Genomic DNA, 24,650 nt, shown 5'->3' with positions numbered 1-24,650 from the left:
CATTTCTCGCTCCACTAGTTCTACGAAAGTATGGGAAGCCATCAGGAGGATTTCCGGGAAACTCAGCCAACTCCCTGTTATTGCATTGCTGCATCAGGGATGTCTCCTCACGGCCCCGAGAGACATTGCCCAGACACTGGCCATGCATTTTGCGGACTCTACCGCCGCTATTAACTGTGATCCAGGTTTCTGCCGCTGCCGAACTGCCATCGAGAGGGGTCACTTGGACTTCCGGTCTCTAAATTCTGAACCCTACAACTGCCGCTTCACAATGTGGGAACTGGATTCGGCGCTGTCTGTGGCTCATGATACTGCGCCTGGTCATGATCAAATCCGGTACTGAACTGTTTTAATATGATATGGTTATCTGGCACGTACCCTGACTCTTGGAGGGAGGACGATTTTGATTCCCCTCCTCAAACCAGGGAAGGACCGAACGCATCCCAGTAGTTATCGGAGTATTGCTTTGAGGAGCTGTGTTGGGAAGACGTAGGAACGCATGGTCAACCGTCGCCTGGTTTGGCTGCTCGAGACCAGGCAGCTCCTTAGCCCCTCTAAGTGTGGCTTTCGGAGATGTCGTTCCACTATAAACAACTTGACCCTGCTTGAGGCCGCCATCCAGCAGGCCTTCCTACGCAACTAGCATTGTCTAGGTGTCTTCTTTGACATTAATAAGGCGTATGACACTACTGTGTGTTTATCCTCAATCAACTCCATGAGTGAGGCTTTCGTGGCCGTCTCACCATCTTCATTCGGTCCTTTCTTTCTCACCGCCTCTTTCGGTATCGGGTTGGTAATGTGCTATCTGATTTGTACGTGCAGGAGAATGATGTTCCTCAGGACAGCGTTTTAAGTGTCACCCTCTTTGCCATCGCTATTAACAGTATCACGTCCACTATCCGGAGTCCTGCCCAATGCTCCTTGCTTGTGGACGATTTTGCTGTTTTCTGTTCTTCCCCCAGTCTTGTCACTGCTAGTCGGCAGTTGCAGCTTACGATAAAGCGCTTAGAGGCATGGACTGCAAACACGGGTGTTACCTTTTCTGCAGACAAATCTGTGTGTGTTCATTTTAATCGTTCTCGGCGTCTTTTTACCTCCCCTGAATTGCGCCTGAGGGACACCGTTCTTCCTTTTAGAGATACTGTGAGGTTCCTGGGCCTCACTCTTGATTCCAAGTTGTCGTGGTTGCTTCACCTTAAAGACCTCAAGGTGCGGTCCCTGAAGGCACTGAATATTTTGAAGTGTCTGAGCCATCGGTCCTGGGGAGCAAATCGGGCGCGTCTGTTGCAGTTTTATAGGGCTTTCGTCCGATCGCGTCTTGACTATGGTTGCACCGTGTATGGGTCAGCAAGGCCTTCGCATCTGAAGATCCTTGACGCAGTACACCATGAGGGTATCAGGCTGGCCACTGGTGCCTTCCGTACCAGTCCCATCCCCAGCCTGTGTGCTGAGGCAGGGGAACCGCCGCTCGCCATCCGGCGGAAACTCCTCATGGTGCGACGGGTGTGTCATTTCCTTGCCTGTCCTACCTCCCCTGCGTACCCTACCGTTGCCCGACCGCCTATGGAACGTCTCTTTTCCAGTCGTCCCAGGGCAACGAGACCATTTGGCATTCGTGCCAAGCATTTGCTTGGGTCCCTTGGTGTGGAGCGTGTGGCCCTACAACGACAAGGTTTTACCCGCCTGCCTCCCTGGTTGCTCCAGAGGCCCAGCGTCATTTCAGACTTGTCGGAGTACCGGACGAGCTGCACTCTTGCGTTTGTTTTTACCTCCTTATTTTCCGATATTTTTCCCCAGCATCCCGACCATGTACAAGTGTTTACGGATGGCCCTAAACAGGTTGACTCTGTTGGTTGTGCTGTTGATTTCCCTGATCGAGTCGTCAAGTTACGGCTTCCTGCGGCGTTTACCATCTTTGATGCGGAATTGTTTGCGATCTTGCGGGCATTGAAGCAGATGTGTTCCCAGTCTTAAGTTCCTCATCTGTTCTGCCTCCCTGAGTGCCCTTCAGACCATGCAACACTTGTACCCAGCGGATACGGTCGTCCAGAACATCCATGATGCCCTACTCCACCTGCAACGGCAGACGAAGGAGGTTCCTTTCTGCTGGGTGCCGGGGCACGTGGGTATTAGGGGAAACGAACTGGCGGATGTGGCTGCCAAAGATGCAAGTTCCCTCCCTCACGTTGTTGAATGTGCCGTCCCCCTCCATGCTGTTACCTCCCTCCTGCGTTTTCGTGTTATGCGTCAATGGGAAGAGGAGTGGCTGGCAGTTGGTGACAATAAGCTGCGTCTGGTCAAGGCCACCACGCGGCCATGGCGTACGTCCTACCAGTCATGCAGGCGGGATGAGGTTCTCCTGGCTCGCCTCCGCATCGGGGACAGTCCCTTAACGCATGGTTTTTACTCCGGCGGGAGGACCCCCACAATCTGCAGTGCTTGTAACGTCCAGATTACTGTCCGCCACGTTTTACTTGACTGTCTTTTATTCTCTGACCAGAGGGCGGTGGTTTCTTTGCCACCGGATTTGCCCTCTATTTTGCAAGACTGTGGTTAAGGTCTTACGGTTTCGTGTCCTGTCCAATATGTTGCCTCGGATTTTAGAGAGAGGGTTTTAATGTGCTGCTGGGTGACTGGCTCACACAGGTTTTAGGTAAGAGGTCCGTCAGTCGTGATTACCTCCTTGTTTCCATTCGACTTCAGTTCTCCTTTCCTTGTGTTTCCTTTCCTTTTTTAGTGTGTCCCTTCTCCTCTTGTTTTGCCTCCGCATGCGAGGATTTGGAACTGCGTCAGGGCTGTGTCTTTTAGCCGTTCTTCTTGGTCGCTGTTCGTCTTAGTCCCTTCACAGCATGTGTTCCTGTTTTTATGCGTTTGGGCGCTGATGACCACGCTGTATAGCGCCCGTAAACCTCAAACCACACACTCGCAGAGAAGTAAGCCACACGTTATGGTCTCGGAACGTTGGTCTGCGCCTCAAACGAAATGAGAAGTGCAAGATCCAGTCCTGCGACTGCAATGAAATGACACAGAGTCGAAATGCCATAAACCTGCTTCTCCACAGCATTCTTTCTGGTTTGACCTTATCCACCTGCACGACCGGTGAGTGGGTTCCTCCTCCGTCCATCTTGTCGTTGCTCCAAAAATACAGGGTTGCTTCATCCGCCAGCTCAGCCATTCCGATGATGTTCGTCTCCGCCTTCACTGTCGTTGAAGTCTTCATTGTGCCCTGGCAAGTGGCTCACACAAGATACTACCACGCAGGTCAGGTGAACCAAGATTTTCTTTAACGATGTGTTACTGCTCACCATCTTCCTTTCTCAACCAGGCTTTGGGGCAGATTTGGTGGAGTATCAGATAAACTGCATGTACTAAACTGTGGTCAAAGTAAACAGAAGAAGAAGTGTTGACCCTAACAAGTAAGCGGAGGGCGTGGTTCTTGTTGAAGTGAACAATACTAACAGAAGACCATACGTATATAAATACTGAAGTGAAAGAGCGGTGGCTCAGACCATCATCCATTACAAAATATACCACAGGTGCCACGGCAAGTGACACGCAAATGTAATAGTTCACTTACCCACACACTCGAGAGGAGTGAAAATCGTAACAAGAAATCTGTATAATTAAACAGTTGCCACAGAGTGAGCAGCAAAGTCAACGGGGAAAAGCATACAATAGTGTGGTAACTTACGAGATCACTCAAGTAAATTAACGTATGCTGTTTGGCTGATCTAATGTTGTAATTTATAATATTAGAGGCCAAGATCACTTGACGTGAAATAGTTTATTTCACGACCGGTTTCGACAGAAATCAGTTGTGGTCCTCAGATTCTCTGATATCCCAGAAATATAATTACACATCAGTCTCGTTAGCATACGCAGAACATGCTCTAGTCCTCAGCAACTGCGGACGGCATAAGTCCTGAGGAAGCTGCCACAGCCCGCACACTGTATGAATTTTTTACCTCAGCAATGCTATGGGTCGGTACCTATCGAGACTTTTGTTCTGCCTCGCGTCCTAACTCAAGTCTTTTCACCTACGCGTCCAGGCCAAGAGCATTTAACTTCTTTGCGTCCCAACCAAGAGTACTGTTCCGCTCTGCGCCACCACCAAGAGTAAAGTTAAAACGACATTCCTCTGAGTCATCTGCAGAAAGGTAGATACACGATTTGTGAAAACTTCTAACATTTTGATCTAATTTCCACTCTCTTCTACGTGATATCCTTATCTCACTAGTCAGTCCCCGGACCACCTTCTACTGCTAGCACTCTGTTTACACCGTTCTAATGGAAAGCCACTTTCGAAACGCATGAAAAGTGTGTTAAGGAAAGCATTATATTTGGTGTCTATGTTATCGGTATTATAAGCATCCTGCCACTCTTGCTCCTTAACGAAGTTAAAAAAGCTCTCTATTGCCGCTGGATTAACTCTTCTACATAGTTTGTAATTATATATAACATTAGTATGAGTACAAAAACCTTTTGCTGCACGGAGGAGCCACGCGGTTTAAGGCGCCATGTGGCGGATTGCACGGCCCTTCCCGCCAGAGGTTCGAGTCCTCCCTCGGGCATGGAGGTCATCAGTCCACTAGACCTTAAAACTACTTAAACCTAACTAACCTGACATCACACACATCCATGCCCGAGGCAGGATTCGAACCTGCGACCGTAGCGGTCACGCGGTTCCAGACTCTAGCGCCTAGAACCGCTCGGCCATTACGGCCGGCCACGCACGCACACACACACACACACACACACACACACACACACACACACACACACACACACACACACACACAAGAAACCTTTTAGTGTTAAAATTTGTGCATCATGATCTGAAAGGCCACATACTCCAAATTTTCCGGTTGATTCTAGAAGTTAAATTAATAACGTACGTAACTGCGGACAATCCAGACCGATCATGGCTGTTATTATGTACGAATAAGTGTGTACAGATGTTGATTCCGCTGTCGTCTTCGTATGTTTTTCGCCTTTGAATGAAGCGTAATTTTACTCTGCATGTCATTTTCATAACGAGGCTCGCTGCATTTACACGCAAGCAAGGTTCACTAAACCTGCTGTCTTAGAGACTACGTTTTTAACAACCGTCTTAGTTCATCCAAGGCCCTACCCACATCAACTTTGTCTAGCACGGTAATGTCCGTTTCTAACTTAATCGTTAGTAAAATGTCGCAGCATCGCCCACAAATTCCCCATGGGTAATGCTATCTTTAGTTTCTTTGCAGCCAGTAAATTTTCTGTCGGCAGCATTGAGTTCTTCAGCCGTTCCTAAGCATACACCTACGCTATTTAAACGTTCCTCTGAAGGCTAATCAGCATCTCGCAATGACATAACCTTCACGCGTTCTCTGCTGATGGCTTCAGTTGGAATCTGTTGTACATTTCGACCGTAAACAGAAACACATTCGCAGGATTCTCATCACATGCACAGTGAAGGCGGTCGTACATCATACTTGTTAGAGAGTTAGTAGTAGTGTTACGACTGTGAGCCAATAATTTACAAAAAAAAAAAAAAAAAAAAAATATTATAGAAAGTACTACAGAAAGTAGCTTCCGTTTCTAACAAAGCCACGTATCGTGACTCCTCTTCAAAGAGCACTGGGCCGATAATTATCAAACGTCTACAACTCCCCGGTATGCGCAGTTTGCACCATGAGCAAAGTTAGCGATATGTGGGCGTATCAGTATATTAGTTGTAGGCGTCAAATCAGAAATACCTATATTCGAGATCTTTTTTCTTTATATAATTCACTTTCTAATGTAAAAAATCGTGTATAAGCAGGTGGGAGTGAAGTGTGAATAGGTGTGGAAAACAGCGAACGTTATTACAAAGGCAAAAGGGAACAGACTAAAGATAGCGAAATGGGCAAAAATCTGAAGTACAGGACATAAACAATAGCAAATCTTGGAAAAGTATTTTAAAAGTTAACAATTGAGAAACAAACCCTTCGGAAAACTTCTTCCTATTACTTTGCAGATGACGTGCTGTCAGATGATAAAAGGTCTTAAAAACAAGCGGACCTACATAAGTAAACTTTCTCAATTAATTAATACAGCTACGTATGAGCAGTCTAAGCGAAGTTAATTTAAAAACCATGTTACAGTTTTTAGGCCAAAAACGAAAAAAAATTATATTTTACAGAAGTAAACCGCGGTCCACAGAAGATGGCACATAAGTATCGAAACAGGTTTGGGTAAATGCAAAAAAAAAAAAATCTATGGTTTGCTGAGTTGAAACAACTCACCAAAAAATGACCCAATATTCGTTAGTTAGTATTTCATTTCAAGGTAAATGTAAAATAGAAGTAAAACAGTACTAGCAGCGAGAGTTGTACCACTGACTTCGTCATTACAAGACTTAAACGCACAGTCTGCTACTCGCGTCTAAAAGGGCCTCTTTCTAAAACCCCATCGTGAGATTGTTACATGTGTTCTTGTGCGTTAACTCCAGTAGTGTGCACCTCTCAAATTTTCACATAAATTGTATACCAGGGTCGCATTGACATTCAATTATTTGCTGGAGGAATTTCTCGTATATAGACTTATAGTGAAATTGGTGTCTCATATAACACATTTTGTTTCACATCTGTCATGTTCTTTTTCAAACAATATTAGTATTAACACATCCCAAATTCAAGACTAAGTAAAAACTGCCTACGAAGTTGTTCAATGCTGAAACTTGAAATTTTTATTTGCAGTTTATTACATGAAGACGCTACTCATTTCATAATATGCATGTATAACACAAATATTTTGAGGTGTTCTATTCATTATTTCAATACTCTTGAAATATGGACTCTAATGTTATAGGTAACTGGGAATCTCTTCTATTAGGGACAAGCTGTGTTCCACCAGTGAACATTCTGTATGTTCTTGAACGCTGTCTGAAATTAGGCATGCTCATCAGGCTTAACACTGTCCATAACTGCTTCAGGAGCATCGCGTTCAGGATCAGTTTCATCACGAAAGTCAACTACGTCACGTTCACGGTTGAGTTCTTCTAACAGTGCTTCCCGTATAACATCTTCCGTCCGTAAAATGTCATTGTATGTGTCATTTACTCAGCAAAGGTATGCTTGCGCGATATCTACAGCAGGGTCACAGTGTCTCTCCGGAGACCATTTCTGTCAAATTAATGAAACCACTTTGTCTCGCAGCTTCGAACGTCAATCCTCTATTAGGTCTCATTCAGTGCTGAAATTACATTGATGGCAGCGGGCTGTTTATTTGCAGAGCAGCATGCGCAGTAGCAAACAGTAACAGTAAGTGATTGACCCTGGTATAAGCTTTTAGGATTAACAATGAAAGGTTTTTACGTCATTATGGAAATTGTGAAATGCACAGTGTGTGTGTGTGTTTGTGTGTGTGTGCATGTCTAAGAGGGAGAGATCGTGACAGGTATTACACCGCGTTACCGAAGCGCAAGAGGTTTCCATGACCTTAACACAGCCATTTCCGAGTTCAGAGGAATTCATTAGTGGAACAGCTCACATTGACAGTGGCAGCGGCTGTTAAGTCGTGACTCCCTGTGACACGTAATATCTAGAGGTTGAGGCACGGACCACTGGCAGCTCTCTGGTTTAATTACACATTTGCCCTCACAGGTAGCGGCGCTCTCGAGGCAGGAGATCCAAAGCAGTTAACAGGGCTGCAGACAAACTTGCGTTCGGTCCGGTCATATCATTCCGCTAACTGTGAATTGTGTTGATTAAACTCAGCTTTTCAGGAACCTTACTCTCCTGGTTTCTGCTGCTTGTTTGCACCACACAAAGACAAGTGAATAGTTGAAACATGATCCTTCCAGTAGACTGTTGATCCTCGAATAATAGTTTCATTTAACACTATAACATTACTCAGATACTAAAATGAACGAACACGCAACACTCGCAGTCTCTCTCTCTCTCTCTCTCTCTCTCTCTCTCTCTAGTGGCCAAAACTAAAGCACTAAAGCAATGAACTGCTATTTGGCGGTCCGGTGTCTTATTCACGATATAATCATACAGATTGTCATTAGATCACCAGATGTCGCAACGATCGCGTTCTGCACGGAAGATGGCATTTCGATCAGGGGCAGTCACATCAGCAATGATGTCATGGCGCCTATCAAGCGGTGTAGTGTTTCCAGGGTATTCCCACATCCGCAATCGCCGTACGCACAGCCGGCCTTTGTGGACGAGCGGTTCTAGGAGCTTCAGTCTGGAACCGCGCGACCGCTACTGTCGCAGTTTCGAATCCTGCCTCGGGCATGGATGTGTGTGATACCTTTAGGTTAGTTAGGTTTCAGTAGATCTGAGTTCTAGGGGACTGATGCCTCCAGATGTTAAGTCCCATAGTATGCAGAGCCATTTGAGCCATTTGAACCGTGCACACAGTCACAGACGGTGTAGTATGGAACGGAGAAGACCCCTACGGACTCTCTGCTGTGGAATGCCATAGGAAGAACGGAAGCAGGAGAGTCACAAACTGATGTGGCCCAATGACTTAATGCGGATCGTTCTGTTGTTTCTCGGATGAGGCGACAGTCTATAGAGACCGAAACTGTATCCAGGATATCGATCACATGTGGCATCTGTAAGAATGGACCCTTTTGTGGGTGTAAGGACACAATGGTACCGCGTTATTACTGCACTGCAACTGACACCAGATGTCGCAGCATCCCCTGGACGTGTTTTATCGAGGCAAACGGTATAGAGAAGGCTTCAGAAGACTGGCCTCTATTATTGGAGACCTGCTGCCTACCTCCGACATGTCTTCACAGAAGGGACAGTCTAGAGTGGTCAATATGCCACTTGGACAGTCGAACGGTGGGCCAATATTCTTTTCACAGATGAGTCTAGATCTAGCTTCGAAGGGGATTCTCGACGGATTCACATTTAGAAGGCACATGGAACACGATTTCAGGACCTAAAGATTATGGAAAGAGACCGATATCGAGGAGGATCTCGAATGATATGGGCAGGGATTATGTTAGCCACTCGAACACCTCTTCGTGAAATTTTACGGGTGAATCAGCAAAATCCAAATCCTGTCAGGACCGTGAAGACATCTTGGAATCACAAGCAAGCTTGATGCGAGTTGCTGTGGGCCCAGACTTTGTACTGATAGGCGATAATTCTCGACCTCACGGAGAACAGGTTTTAAAAAAAACAGAATATATTGTACACTTGGCGAGGACTGCTCGGTGTCCCGATTTGAATCCCATAGAGCATGTCTGGGTTGCACTAGGGAGACGCGTTGCATCGCGTCAGCATCCACCGACCACCCTCCAAGACTGTTAGCAGTTCTTCATGAAGAATGTTCGTGTATTCCACTCACCCCAAGTCACTACCAGTTGCTGCTTAAGTTGTGTCAAGCGAGAGCTCATTGGAGGGCAGGGTGAAGGTCTGTTATGTTTTCTGATGAAAGCTGGTTCTGCCTCGGTACCAGTGATGGCCGTGTGTTGGTTGGAAAGAGGCGAATTAAGGGTCTTCCACTAATCTGTCGGAGTGCTAGACACATTGGTCCTTCACGTAGAATTACGATCTGAGTTGCGATTTCGTATGAGACCAGCAGGAGCATTCTCGTGGCTGTCTCTCGTGCCCTCATTGAAAATTTCTATGTCAGTCTAATGATTTCGACCTGTGATGCCGACACTGACGAACAGAATTCCAGGAGATGTTTTCCGACAGTACAGAGTTCGCTAAAATACCACTGCTGTAACACAACACGCACTATAGAGTGTCGAAATGTTCCCTTGGTCTCGATTACCAGATGTGTCTCCTATAGAGCGGATGTGGGACATAATCGGACGACAACTCCAGCATCATTCACAAACAGTATTAACCGCCCATGTATTGATCGATCAAGTGCAACAAGCATTGAACTACAGCCAACCAATTGACATCTGGCACATGTACAACAAAAAGTATGCACGCCTTCGTGCTACATTTAACGTCCTGGCGGTTTTATTGCTCATTAATGTACCAGCATTTCACATTTGTAATGGGTTATGTCGCGCTTGGGTTAACCTGTGATGTTGTAATGTTAATCACTTAAATACGAGTAAGTTACCAAGACAATTGTGTTTCCGAAATTTCGTTATTGTACATTAATTATGTTTTTGCGTTTTTATTCTTCTTTCTCCGTGACATCGTACTTTTTGGACAGGGACATTGGTCGTCGGTGCCCCAGTGATAAACTAACATAGTTCCAATCCCATGGTTCCCACCAAGATTTTAATAAAATTTTCTTTGGTTGTTAGACGAATGCCGGGACTGTAAGTTCTGTCCCAAGTCTAATTTGAGATCCCCTCTGCCACACCTCCAGCTTACTGGGATATTTGTGTGAAAAAAAACATGATGTTCTACAACGGCCAGCCCAGCTATCCTAAAAAAATTAAAAATAATGGTAGCAGATTTGCAGCTGAGTACGGCATGGAACCAACCCATTGTGAGATTAATTTAGATTGAAAATGGATAATATTGGAAATTCCATGATGCTGTTGTATGTAGAGGAATCACAACGATAAAAATTATAGTGAAATACAACGAGACCTGCAATGGATCGACCATTGGTGCACACATTGGCGGTTAACAACTAACACCAACAAATGTAAAATACTGTGCATAACTTGGAGAAAAGGCATGTTACTCTATGATAAGATGTCCAATCATTCACTTGAAGCAGTCACATTCGTTTAATCTCTGTGAGTACGCTTACGCAGAGATTTGCAATAAAACCAGTAATATAAGTGACTGGAGTAAAGGAAAATGCCGGAGACTCATTGGAAAAATCCTCAGGAAGTGCAGTCCACCAGGAATGAAGTAGACTACAGAACTCTCGTTCGAACTACACTGCTCTACTCTTCGTAAGTATCGTAACCTTATCAGATATGATTGACAGAGTTAATAGACAAGATCCAAAGGATAGTAGCACGTTTACTCATAGGTTCTTTAGTAAGCACGAAAGAGTCACAGAGATATACAACCAGTTCCATAGGCAGATGCTGAAAGTGTAGCGTTGTGCATCATGATGTAGGCTCTTACTAAAATTCCGAGAACGTAAGTTCCTAGCAGAGTCCACTAATGTACTGTTTTCTCTTACGCATATCTCACCGGCATTAAGCCTAGAATTAAAGAGATTCCAGCTCACATGGAGGTCAATCAATTTCGAGCACGAAAGGGGGGAAGTGACAATGATGCGCAATGGACCTACCACATTCCTTATCCATTCTTGTGGACTATGGTTGTAGACCTAGATGTAGAACTGATACTTCGGATTGAAATCGGAGTTCGTACATGGAAAAACGTTACCAAATACGCCACGTGGGATGCTCTTTCGTAGACCTCTTATTCTCCATCAGAACTCTCGCAATCCATATTCTGTACTCATTAGAACTTTGATCCCATTTGACAGATCCTGTAACTCTACTTCACATTTCCTAAGGACAGTAATGACATCAACAAATCTTGTCAGTGATATCGTGTCACCATGAATTTTAAACCCACTCTTGAACATATTTCTTATTTCTTTCACTGCTTCTGTGATTTACAGATTGAACAGTAGCGTGGAAAACTACACCACTTTCTTACACCCATTTTAAACCGAGCTCTTCATTCTTATCTTCCATTCTTTTGTTGCCTCTTGATACTTGTTTGTATTATATATATTACCCATAATATCCTACAGCTCATTCCTATTTTTCTCAGAATTTCCTACATCCTGCACTATTTTACATCGTGGAACGCTTTTTCTGTGTTGACAGATCAAATGAATATATCTTGATTTTTCTTATGTCCTGCTTCCAACATCAAAACTCCATATCGTGCCTTTATCTGTCCAAAAGCTAAACATATTGTTATCCAACAGATCCTCCATTTTATTTTCCTTACCTGTGTATATTATTATTTTTAGTGATTTGGGTGCATGAGCCGTTAAGTTGATTGTGTGGTAGTGCTCCAATATATCTTCCCTTGTTATCTTGACGGTTATATTGTCCTTCTCGTCAAATCTATCAAAGTTTATGAATATAAGCTGCCAATTTTTACTAATGTAATAAGTGTTTAGGACGCCCTGAAAATAAATAAAACACGAGTAAGTAGTAATGTTAAATATTCACTCGGAAACAGTGCTACGACACAATGAGGGTGGCCAAGAAGTGGGTCAAACATACGTGTCACCTCATGCAGGAGAGAAAGTAGTTTGGGCTGGCCATGGTCACTGACCTAGAATAACAGAACTATATGTAACAGCTACTGATACAAGTAAGTGTCAGCCCAGGTAGGGCGTTTCCAGACTATTCAAATAGGTTCGATGATGCTGCAGTAAACTACGAGAAGACTACAAATTCGAAGGAGCAACTATTGATTTTCTGGTAAATATCCAGCCACAGTTATTGCCTTGAGTTTTCTGCCTGTCAGTAAAGCACAATTTCTGTAGAGTTTCACTCTAGAAGTAGGAACGAATATTAGTATTTCTGTGTTTCAGAATATATAGAGCAACAAATATTGATAGGTGGCATGCCACTCTCTCATTTTAACAAAACTGTCAGATTAATATTCATAATTTAGGTCATTATCTCGGTGTTCTTTAGGACTACATTTGATACGTGTCGTTTGTGACATTTTTAAATGAAGAAATTGTGGGCAGGATGTTCAACTAACTTAATATGTGGCCTTTAGAGAAGCTGTACTGAGGGACCGTATTGGAGGCGATGGATAACAGGTACAGAGATGAATTGAAAGCCATAAATACTGAATCCAGTGACCTGGCTGTGCGAATGATTCAGGGAAGCCGCGCTGTGGACTGTTCCTGCAGAGGGACTCAGGCCTTGGAACTTCCATCCTTCACTTAGGGTCAGAGTAGGAGGGTGCCAGCTCACAAAACATTTTACCTGGGCCAGGCGACAGTCCATTGTGAAGGTGACCAGTTGGAGGAAAGTGGGTGGAGGAAGCCATTTAAGAGAGACTGCTGTAATCTGAACTCTTGTGCAAACGGTGGGAAGGTCATAAAAGGGCGAGCATTCTCATTTTAGAAGCTGGGACGATACAGACAGAGCAGGTGGTACACGTGTTTAGTGTAGGCAAGACAGTAACTCCCCTTGAAGCCAGGAAGTCCCCAGGTTCTTTTAGAGAGCGGCAAAAACATATATTTCACGGGCACAACTGTCTGGGAAGCTTAACAGCCTTCTTTCAGAAACTGAAAATGGCCAGCCTAGAAAGATTAGATCTCTTCATAAATGAGGGACTGTGGTCCCATTTAGATAGATGTTTTTACAGGGAGAACGAAGTCTCATTAGTCTAAAATCTTCTATTTTCAGACAAAAAAGATTTTCAGTCAAAGATTGGCTCCTCTCAGGATATGAAAAGCAGAGGCTTGCTCCCCCGGCATGGTAAACATGGTGCTGTGTCTGGACTGACTACCAAGCCAACAGAACAGTCAAGAGGGGAGATTCAATAAGTAGCGAGTAGTTCGATTAGTCTGTAGAATGTGGACAGTAGAACAGCATCTCTGACATATCACGTGTGTCTTAACGGCCCCTTATTGTTAGAGGGCCCGCACAACCGACATGCAAGATGGGCTGCCGGCCCCCTTTCAGGAGGGAGGAGAGAAACATCGCCAGCGGACAGTAACAATAATAGACTTTCCAAATAAACATGGAATTACCAGACAACATGTGACAGTGTTCCACCAATCGGAACTCATTTGACTCTTGTAGCTCTCCGCCGACCTGGCTTTATAAGCACGCCTAGACCGGCAGACCGGCAGTGTTCACTAAATTCTAGGAATAGCTCCAGTCAGTACTTAAGCCCGCAGTAGCATTGAGTAGAACGTTGTATTTTGTATTTTATAGTGCAGATTTTGGTCAGTATTTTCTCCCATTGTCCTGTTTCATTATCTAGTTGGCCCCCACAAGAGTTGTGAGGGTTCTTTTCTGTTTGTTCTTGTGTTTTACACTTAGTGTATGCTAAGAAGGCGTTTCCTTTAATTACAATGAAGTGTATTAAAACTGACTGTTAGTTGTTTCCTGCCGCAGGACACTACAGCATGTCACGAAGGAGAACTTATACGTCCTGATTCAGCCGTCTGACATTTAATACCAGCATGCATCATCGTGCCTGTGAATCAAATTGGTTTGGGCAGACCAGCGACCCGATGCACCTCACACTGAAATCGGCTGGGATTTCAGGTCTCTGATAAGGACGTTTCTAACAATCAGAAAGCCAGTCGGCGTAGTTTGAAAATTTTCATGCACGCATTACAACATTACAGCTGATGGAGAGCGCCGCTCCTGGCCTACAGTGGGCCGTTTTCTGCAGCTGCTTAAATCGAGGTGAAAGGGTGAAGTATTGCTCCACCGGCGTAGGGTTGCTGAACGATATTCACAGTTCCCTGTTCTCCGGTGAACCACAGTCAGTGGTGTACTTGATCGTTGTTGATTCCGTTTTAATAGAACTAGACCTCGCAGTGAATTCATGTAAAACAGTCAGATAGCGTTGTAAAAGGGATTAATTCAATGGAGAATTTGTATAGCTTCCACCTCAATGAACGCTTTGTCAGTCAAGTACCATCACTTTTCTGATTTGGGTTCATTTTTTTGTGAGATTTACTAGCTGGTCATTATTTTGTAAACTGAAATATACCACTGTTCTCATTCGTACTCGCTCACCTATTCCCTGTTTTAATTTTACTGTGGTGGTGCGTGGATGCACCAGAAATTCAAGGTTTAGTCTTACTAAATATGTTAATTTGATTATTACTTTGAGATCTGAATGTGACTGCAGACATAGGCAGCAAAAACGCCATGAGAAAATTCACTAATTTCATATAAAAAAATTATGGGTGCAGCTCACGATTTGAATAATATTGATACGTAGAGATAATAACATTTACCGTCCCTATGACGTATATTTATGATTAAATCAAGTGATGTCTTGCACCGTCTTACACTTGTCTGCTGGTATGAATAACGTGTCTAGTGGCATGAGGCGCTACATGGGACAGTTATTATTTTTGTGTGTATGGAGTTCGTGTGTTGTCCCGCACTCATCTCTTTAGGTATTTAAATGTGTATCATTAGAGCAAGTCACAAGCAGAGTACTCTTCTCTGATAGTCAAATGTAGAACTCAGGATCAGGGAGTTGCTGGAAAACGTTAACAAAAAAATGGCTCTGAGCACTATGGGACTCAACTGCTGTGGTCATTAGTCCCCTAAAACTTAGAACTACTTAAACCTAACTAACCTAAGGACATCACACACATCCATGCCCGAGGCAGGATTCGAACCTGCGACCGTACCAGTCGCACGGTTCCGGACTGCGCGCCTAGAACCGCGAGACCACCGCGGCCGACAAAACGTTAACATAGTGAGCGGTAGAATGTAATCACTGATATGTCAAAAGCTACTGTAAGAACCTTCTCTGAGTGAATTATTGCGAAGTAAACTGTAAATTGTATCAGGGAGCGTTTGTATCGTTATTCACTTCCTATGAAGCCAAAAAAGTTTCCTCTCCGTTCCAATATCACCACTGCTAAGTATCCTAGGAGGCTTTCCCCCTCACTCCCCGTTGAAAGTAAATTAGCAGATCTCATTCCACAGTGTCATCAATGTCCTAATTGCTCCAAGTAGACAACAGTTTCATCCAAAGCTGTTGTTTGAACGTCTGCCAGGACTAGCACTGTTGATGTTTTTAAGAATATCGGGGAACTAAAAATGGACATTTAAAAAAACACCTCAGTGTCAGCTCTCGAAACATCGAAAACGTTCGATATGTCAACATACAGACATAAAAAAATATGACGTGCCGGTCTGTAAATATATGGTCTGCACATTGTAAATACACTGTCGGCTTTAGAGCTGTATGTTTAAGTGTTGATTTATTATTAGATATTCTGTACATAAATAAGCTAGCAGCCTGCCTATCCCCCGTACAGCATGAATTGAAAGGTAAATGATACACCGTCAAGTTTAGCGATAACAACTTTGCGAAAAATGGTATCTCAATGTAAGTAGGCACAATGAAAGGTGACCGATGGGTCCGTCGTTCAGTTTCGTCACATGTCGTATTTCTCTGGTACATTTTTATTGACTTCTCTGTTTTTCCATTTCTATAAACGCCAGCGAACTAGCAGTTGTAGTGCCAAAACTGCGTGCTGACGTTGAACTTTCCAGTTTCTTTTGGTAGCACCGAGCACTGACTACGTCACCATTTTTCCTCTCAGATCTCCACCCACCGCAAAAACCAGTCTTGTCATTTAGATTTTTGTTCTTCATTTTCAGCAAATGTTTTTGAAGAATGTCGATGTGAAGAAATAGCGCACTAGCTGCGTTAATTGTTTCTCAACGCAACTGGTGTGCTATGTCTTCACATAGGAAATCTTGTAATTCCATTCACACTGCCCCTCGCCTCCCCCCTCCCCCCAATGCAATCGGACTTCTTCTTCATGTCAAAGAGAAAGACTGAACGTGATGAAAGCTCAAGAAGTAGTTAGACTACTTCAGACATTGAAAGCAAAATTATGTTCTACTACAATTTGAAAAGAACAATTTCAAATATTTTCCGTAATTGCGAATAAAATATAATGTAAAATGAAAATATTGGCTGTCGATGTTGCCACTTCGACTGTGATTTATCGATATATCGCTGGAAAACTATCTCCGAGGTACATCGATATTTTTAGCAACAGCCCTAGCCATGACACGATCGTCGGCCGGTGTGGCCGAACGGTTCTAGGCGCTACTGTCTGGTCCCGCGCGACCGCTACGGTCACAGGTTCGAATCCTGCCTCGGGCATGGATGTGTGTGATGTTCCTACGTTAGTTAGGTTTAAGTAGTTCTAAGTTATAGGGGACTGATGACCTGAGATATAAGTCATGTAGTGGTCAGAGCCATTTGAGCCATGACGCGATCCCCTATACACACCAAAATGATCCATATTGTAATAACGTGTTCTTCCCTCTATAGTGCACACGAACAACAAGTAAAATTCCTTTGTATGCTGTCCTTGCCGGTGCTGCCTATGTAATAGTCGGCAAGGTTGGTTGCAGTGGTTTTGCAGTGATGGAAAGACTTGCGCAGGAAGGAACAGCTTGCAGAACTGCAAGAAAGCGGTCCGGAGCGACTGGAAACCATAGCAACTGTTCCTAATATTGTGGCCTCATTTTGTTAGCGCGCGTTGCGACGTGGCAGGTACTCACGTGGGCGTCATGGGGGTGGAGCAGATGGCCTTGGGCGGCACGTTGGTCCAGTTGGCGGCGGCCGAGACGAGGGCGAAGGCGTTCATGAGGCCGAAGCCGAAGCGCGTGTTGACGCGGAAGCCGGCCGCGTTGCGCGACCAGCCGCGGTTGTCGCTCAGCGGCGCCCACTCGGACGTCCAGGCCACCAGGTGCTGCACGTCGCGCCACGTCAGCTCCGGGCTGCAGCAGAACACACCGGCCTCGTCACCATAGGACACGTCTCGCGTTCTGTAATACCACGGCTTCACGCATAAGTACGGTATCTTCATCAAAAGCGTCCCTTAATCATACAGGAAATAGTATCGATCAAAACCAGAAGGAAAGATACTACAGTGATCTGTCCCGAAACCAACACCTGTTGGGATATGGTGGTCCGAGCACTGGCTCACAACCCCAACTACACGCCACTGTCAAGCACTAATGACGAACTGGGTCCCTTATTTCGATTGCACATAATTCATTAAGGCCAATCCAACACATTTATTTCAAATAACATAAATAAAGTTACGTTTGAATCTGTGTGACATTAAAGAGGAACATAAATAACCATTTCAATATCGGCTGATTTTGTGCGTGAATTGCAAGTTAAGCCAATAACCAGATAAACTAAACAATTCTCCGCAACTCAAAAGATAGAGAAAAACAAAATTGACTCAATTGTAGCCGGCCGCGGTGGTTTAGTGGTTCTAGGCGCTCAGTCCGGAACCGCGCGACTCCAACGGTTGCAGGTTCGAATCCTGCCCGAGCATGGTTGTGTGTGATGCCCTTAGGTTAGTTAGGTTTAATTAGTTCTAAGTTCTAAGGGACTGATAACCACAGATGTTAAGTCCCATAGTGCTCAGAGCCCTTTGAACCATTTTTTTTAATCAATTGTAAGTCGGCTGTTTAGGTTCTTATATTAGTGACGCCACTGCCACGTAGCGCTGTGTATGAAAATCACTGGCTGTGCTGTGTGCAGTCTGTGACTGGGTGGTATTGTTGGAATTTGCTATTGTAGTGTTGGGCAGTTGGCTGTTAACAGCGCGTAGCGTTGCGTAGTTGAAGGTGAGCCGCCAGCAGTGGTGGATGTGGGGAGTGAGATGGCGGAGTTTTGAGAGCGGATGATCTGGACAGAGACAGTAAATTTGTAATATTGAATATCATGGACTGATATAGATATTATGACTTTTGAACACTATTAAGGCAAATACATTGTTTGTTCCCTACCAGAATCTTTCATTTGCTAACTATGTCTATCAGTAGTTAGTGTCTTCAGTAGTTTGAATATTTTATTTAGCTAGCAGTATTGGCGCTCGCTGTATTGGAGTAGTTTGAGTAACGAAGATTTTTGTGAGGTAAGTGATTTGTGAAAGGTATAGGTTATTGTTAGTCAGGGCCAGTCTTTTGTAGGGATTATTAAAAGTCAGATTGCGTTGCGCTAAAAATATTGTGTGTCAGTTTAGTGTTTATCAGAATAGGGAAAGAGCGAAATGTCTGAGTATGTTCAGTTCCGCTCAGCTGTTTGAAAATCAAATAATGTAAGAGGTTTATCAGCACAATAATTCATTAATTTTTCTAAGGGGGCGTTTCACAATACGCCCCACTGACAAATATCCAAAAAACCTTACAGTGCTACTCAAAAGAATACACTGAAGTGAGTTAATTAACACAGATGCGTGCCCCAGAAAACTGCAAAACATTAAATACACTTCGTTTGACGAATAATAAATACTCATTAACATTACGCCACTCCTGTTTGAACTGCAGTGTTCCAAAGAAACATGCGCTTATTTTGAACGAACATTTTTTTAAATATGTTTAAATTACAGTATCAAGAAATTCCAAAAGATGTCCCATTTACAGGCGGAGGCTGAGCCAGAAACACAGAATGCCACAAAAACACGGTTTTGCTGTGAAATCTTACAGGACACCCGGAAGCAGTCACAGGCAAGGGGTCGGCACTTAGAAATAACGCAGGCTAAGAGTGAGGCTGGGAGCACATCCCACGAGAACTTGTTCACACTATCCTCACCTCAATCTGTAGACATTCCGGCCGAACATCAACTCGCGGTGGCTACCAGAAGGACGAACCAATCAACAGGCCCACGCCGTGCTTCTCACACAGGCAACTCAATTTGTACAAACATCTAGGCCAACACCAACTCCGGACTCCCGTCTCACTTCGAGGCTTGGCACAGTTTATATGAAATGCCTTCCAGGCAGCCAGTACCCGCCGCAGGAGCTTCACGATTAGCAGACAGCCCCAGCGTAACAGACGTCACACATGTGCTTACGCCCGAGCCACAGCTCCGCCAGTCTCACTGGCCGCCCCAAACCGACTGCCTCCCGCCGCCCCGCGAAAACGCAAAGATGCTCATGCCCGGGGACGCGCCAAAGATAACAAACAGATCGCTGATGATCGACCAGCGATCTGGCTCAATGGGCTGTTTTGCTTGTGAAAAGTAATGTGTAATACTCACAGTGTAGACCGTCTTACTAACGCAGTTCGCTGCGCGTGTCTGAATGGTTGTAAGTCGTCGATGCGAAAGCTGCCGCGGCACCAGTCACACAGTGCAGATACTTACTACATAAGTCAGTTGAGGCTGTTTTGCTGTCCGTGCATTAAGTTACCAAAACAAATGTGATTCCTTGAATCGTGGACGAACTGTAGCATAAAATGTTCTACGGAGACTTACTACTTCAAGACGAAAGTGGCAAGCACGGTATTCTGCAACTGGTTAGCAAAGTGGTTTTCAGACTTTTGGGTCGACGGCTCCCTTGACTTCAACATAAACACCTGCGATACCTTTAGCAGATGACATCGGACTCGAAGAGTAGGGTAAGTAAAATTAAGTTTCAAAATAATTAAATAATAAATAAAGAAAAAAATTGAATAAAAATAACACTAATTATCTCTCTGTTAATTGCTGAAATAACACGTTTAAATCAACGTTTAATGTCTTGACACCTTATTCTTTCAACGAAATCTATGGGAAGCCTGAACTTGTTTCTTCATCATCAGTTATTCAAATCTCAACACAATACTGGAAATTGCGACTGGCATCTTTTTCTCTGCATTCATTCGCAGTTTTGCATTTCATGTTGATGGGCGCCAATGCTGAGAAACCTTCGCCACTAAGTAGGACGTTTAAAAAGCATCAAAAATCTTTGGGCTTTGTTACTGATTTCGGGATACTCCTGTTCCACTACGCACCAAAACACCAGCACTGAAAGGGAAACGAACCTCCTTTTCAGTTTGGAACCTAAATATCAATAAATTGCTGTCGTTCTGTGGCGGTAAATGTTGATAGAACGACTCTTTGATTCATTTGTGACAGATCATTTCTTCAGGAAAGTACTCCAGAAATCAACTAGTGAGTTCAATTAGATCCTCGACATGCATGGCTTGAGTTCTTTACTGAACTGAAAGTCATTGTCCTATAAAACTGTGTGATCAGCAGGGAAAATTTAATGCATATCTTCATTATCCATCTTTTTTTTTTTTTGCAGAATAGTAGTTTCCTTCTGACATTTGTGAGACAGCTGCAGAATGCCACAGGAGTACACCCGCTTCAGTACTGAGTCACTTTCTAAGAACTTTTCCAAACTGAAATATTTCTCTTGATCAAGGTGAGAGTGAAGCTTATTTCAGAGTTCTTACACTTTTTTTAGAGATATTCCCACGTGAAAGCCAGCAAGAGTTACTGTAATAAACTGACGAAATGTGCCCAGCCCCCACATCAACGCACATTTATTGAAGACATCTCGACTTAAGTGGCCAACTTTTAATGAATTTTACCACGTCAGTCAGTGATGGAACAACCTCATGAAGCATGTGGTTCACGCTTTTTGAAGCAAGTGCTTCACTGTGAATACAACTGTGAGCCCAAATAACATGAGGAGCTAGTTTACGGATCATAACTTGCAGGTCGGGCGTAACAGCAAGTCATACTTCGAACACCATCTGTACACACGTCTACACGACTTTCTGAATTAATGTAGTAAGAATGTAATGTTTCAAAGATGTCTGTTGCTTTTGTTTCTCAAGATATTTTCCTGTAGAAAAGAAGAACCGTATGAAATTTCATGTTAGGTAAAAAGTGCACGTAACAAGTAAGATGTGTATCATTGTCTCTTTTCTTCATCCGACTGAACAGTATCTTTGAGTTTTTTAACCGATTGATCACCAATGTCGTCAGCCAAATCGGGTACTCGACGACAGATATTGTTGTCCGACAAGGACATATTTACCAACTGCTTGGCAGCTGGCTCACCTATCATAATAGGTACCATGTCCAGAGAAGCTGGTGAAAAGAGATCTTCTGCTATTCCGTGAGGTCTCTTCCTCATTGCGGCACTGTAGGCAACTTTTTAAGATGAAATAAGAATGCAAATCGAAGCTTGTTTGGTGAAATCTGTCTTTTGGTCACTTCTTTTAATGTGTGGAAAATTGGCTCTCGTGGTTTTTTTTTCTTTTGTACCAAACTAGCGTCATTTGATTCCTAATGTCGTTTAACTTTGTTAGGAAGCTTTGGTCCAGTAGCTGGAACTTTGAAACAAATGACATACTGCCGTAATTCTTTATTTCTGACAGTAGCGCACGTAAAATTGATATATTCGAATAACCGTCATCAGACCACATTATTGTATTTGTGAAAGCACCGCGCTGCAGCTATTGTAACGCCACCACTGCCCAGGGAGCCGTGACGGCACACTTTCACAACCCAGCGGTCGGCCGGTGGCAGTAATCTGTAAGCCTGTGAAGTGTACGCCGAACGACAATGCGCCCTGCAATCTGCAAGAGTGTTCAGTAGGCTATTCCAGCGACATGCTGACACGGACCGTCGGCAGCAAGGATAACGGACGGCGGTTGGCCTCGCCCCGTTCGCACGCCGGAAACTGACGAGGAAGTATTGCAACATGTAGAACATGATCCTAAAACAAGGGCCGGCCGCGGTAGTCTCGCGGTTCTAGGCGCGCAGTCCGGAACCGTGCGACTGCTACGGTCGCAGGTTCGAATCCTGCCTCGGGCATGGATGTGTGTGATGTCCTTAGGTTAGTTAGGTTTAAGTAGTTCTAAGTTCTAGGGGACTGATGACCACAGCAGTTGAGTCCCATAGTGCTCAGAGCCATTTGAACCTAAAACAAGACTGCTACGGTCGCAGGTTCGAATCCTGCTTCGGGCATGGATGTGTGTGATGTCCTTAGGTTAGTTAGGTTTAATTAGTTCTAAGTTCTAGGCGACTGATGACCACAGATGTTAAGTCGCATAGTGCTCAGAGCCATTTGAACCATTTTTGAACCTAAAACAAGTGTGCGAGAAACTGGAGTCGCTGTAGGTATTAGTCACACTCTGACGTGGTCATTTCGGCACGAGTAATTGCTTTACCTTTGCCATATGCAAAGTGGACCAAACCTATGACTGGTAGACCACCGTGCCGGATTACAGTTCTGGCACTGGCTCCTACAACAGACTACTGAATATCGTAGCTCATAGAATGCGTTTTATTCGAATATGAGGGAGGACTCACAAGAGTAAATTACCGCGATACGCATATGTGAGCAGAAGAAAATCCTCGAGCATTCGTGGAGGTCAAGCATTAAGAACAACGTACGGATAGGAATTGTTTGTGACAGGACTCAGAGGCCCACAAGATTTACCAAACGGTTTAACAGATGCTGAGAATCACCGATCAGCGCCATGAATTGCCAGCTCTATTGGAAAACATTCCTTGCCGAAATACACCGACGTTGGTTTATGTATGACTGGACAGTATCCGATTCTCTACAGATCGTGAGGCAGTACTCCACCCCAACGTTTCATGAGCGATGAGTTGGTCGAGGAGGTCCTGTAGCGTGGCCGCCCCTTGCTTCGTACCTGCATGCGTTCGACTTCTCACTATGGGGAGACTGAAAGACATTGGTGCATACCAGACCAATCGACAATGTGCAGACGTTGCAGAACCGTGCGACCAATGCATGTACAAACAAGTATGAAAATGAAAATACTCACTGAAGGAAGAACAACACAACACCAAGACGGTGTTGTGCGACAGAAACGAAAGTTGATAGGTGTGTTTCTACCTCTGAAAGATGATGTCTGTTCAGATTTGAAGCCAGACGAATCTGAGTGGCGCAAATAGTGCCACTATGAAGGATGAAAATTACTAAGGTTTGAACATTAACAGTCGCAGCTATTTATTTATTACAAAATAGATACGCGTTTCAAAATTTTACTGGCCTTCAAAGTAGTCAACGGCATTGTGGATAGCCCGTTGCCAGCGATGTGGAAGTCGTTTGGTACTCTTAGCAGTGCCAGTTGTGTTGACGGTTCGAGCGGCGCGGTCTCTTGCTCGATGAATTTGTAGAAGTCCCGAAGCGAATGCCGTGAAGTGTTTCCTTTAGATATCGAGTTGAACTCACGAGGGCTTAAGTCAGGGGAGTGCAGTGGGTGGTATAGCACTTGGGAGAAGCCCCATCAGTCAAACAAATCAGTAACAGCTTGCACTGTATGTGCTTGAGTATTGTCCTGCTAAATGATGATCAGGTCCTGCAGACACTGTCATCACTTCTGTCTCTATCCTGTTCATTTTTAGAACACAACCTACGATTAGCTTAGAGACAGAAGTGATGACAGTTTCTGCAGTACAATTCTCAAACACGTACAGTGCAAGCTGTTACTGATCTGTTTGACTGTTGGGTTGAAATGACTCTGAGCACTAAGGGACTTAACATCTGAGGTGATCAGTCCCCTAGAACTTAGAACTACTTAAACCTAACTAACCTAAGGACATCACACACATCCATGCCCGAGGCAGGATTCGAACCTGCGACCGTAGCAGTCGCGGGGTTCCGGACTGCGCGCCTAGAACCGCGAGACCACCGCGGCCGGCTGGAGTTATGGTCTGGGGTGCGGTTTCGCTAATTTCTTCGCCAGTCTGCTGATTCGACCTGTTGTGCTGCCCCTCATGAAGAGGTTGTTTTTCAACAGGATAACGCTCACCCATATATCGCTGTTGTAAGTCAACATGCTTTACAGAGTGTCGAAGTGTTGCCTTGGCCAGTTCGATCACCGGATCTGTCTCCAGAAGAGCACATATAGGACATCGTTGGACGACAACTCCAGTGTCATCCATACCCAGCATTAGCCGTCCCTGTATTGACCGACAGAATGCAACTAACATGGAATTCTGTGCCACAAACTGATATCCGGCACCTATACAACATCATGCAAATACGGTTGCAAGCTTGCATTCGATATTCAGGCAGTTGAACCGGTTGTTGAAGTACCATAATTTCATATTTACGATGACTTCTCTCGCTGTTACAATAACCTGTGATCTTGCAATGTTAATTACTTAAATATGTTGCCTAGGAAAACGTATTCCAGAAATTTCGTTGTTCTACAATCATTATTTCTTGGTGTTGCAACTTT

At 44.3% G+C, this 24,650-nt stretch overlaps 1 protein-coding gene across 2 annotated transcripts in view; it reads right to left on the bottom strand.

The window, feature by feature from the left end:
* LOC126281373 (neuroendocrine convertase 1-like) overlaps window positions 1-24,650 on the bottom strand; it is a 435,322-nt gene that overhangs the window by 68,161 nt on the left and 342,511 nt on the right. For both annotated transcript variants that reach the window (XM_049980291.1, XM_049980290.1), the window contains exon 10: window positions 17,198-17,416. In XM_049980291.1, coding sequence (XP_049836248.1) covers window positions 17,198-17,416 — 219 coding nt within the window. The remainder of the gene's footprint in view (window positions 1-17,197; window positions 17,417-24,650) is intronic.

The sequence above is a fragment of the Schistocerca gregaria genome, chromosome 7 (assembly GCF_023897955.1).
Source record: "Schistocerca gregaria isolate iqSchGreg1 chromosome 7, iqSchGreg1.2, whole genome shotgun sequence".
Classification (NCBI taxonomy): Eukaryota; Metazoa; Arthropoda; class Insecta; order Orthoptera; family Acrididae; genus Schistocerca; species Schistocerca gregaria.
This window is presented reverse-complemented; position numbering and strand designations above follow the sequence as displayed.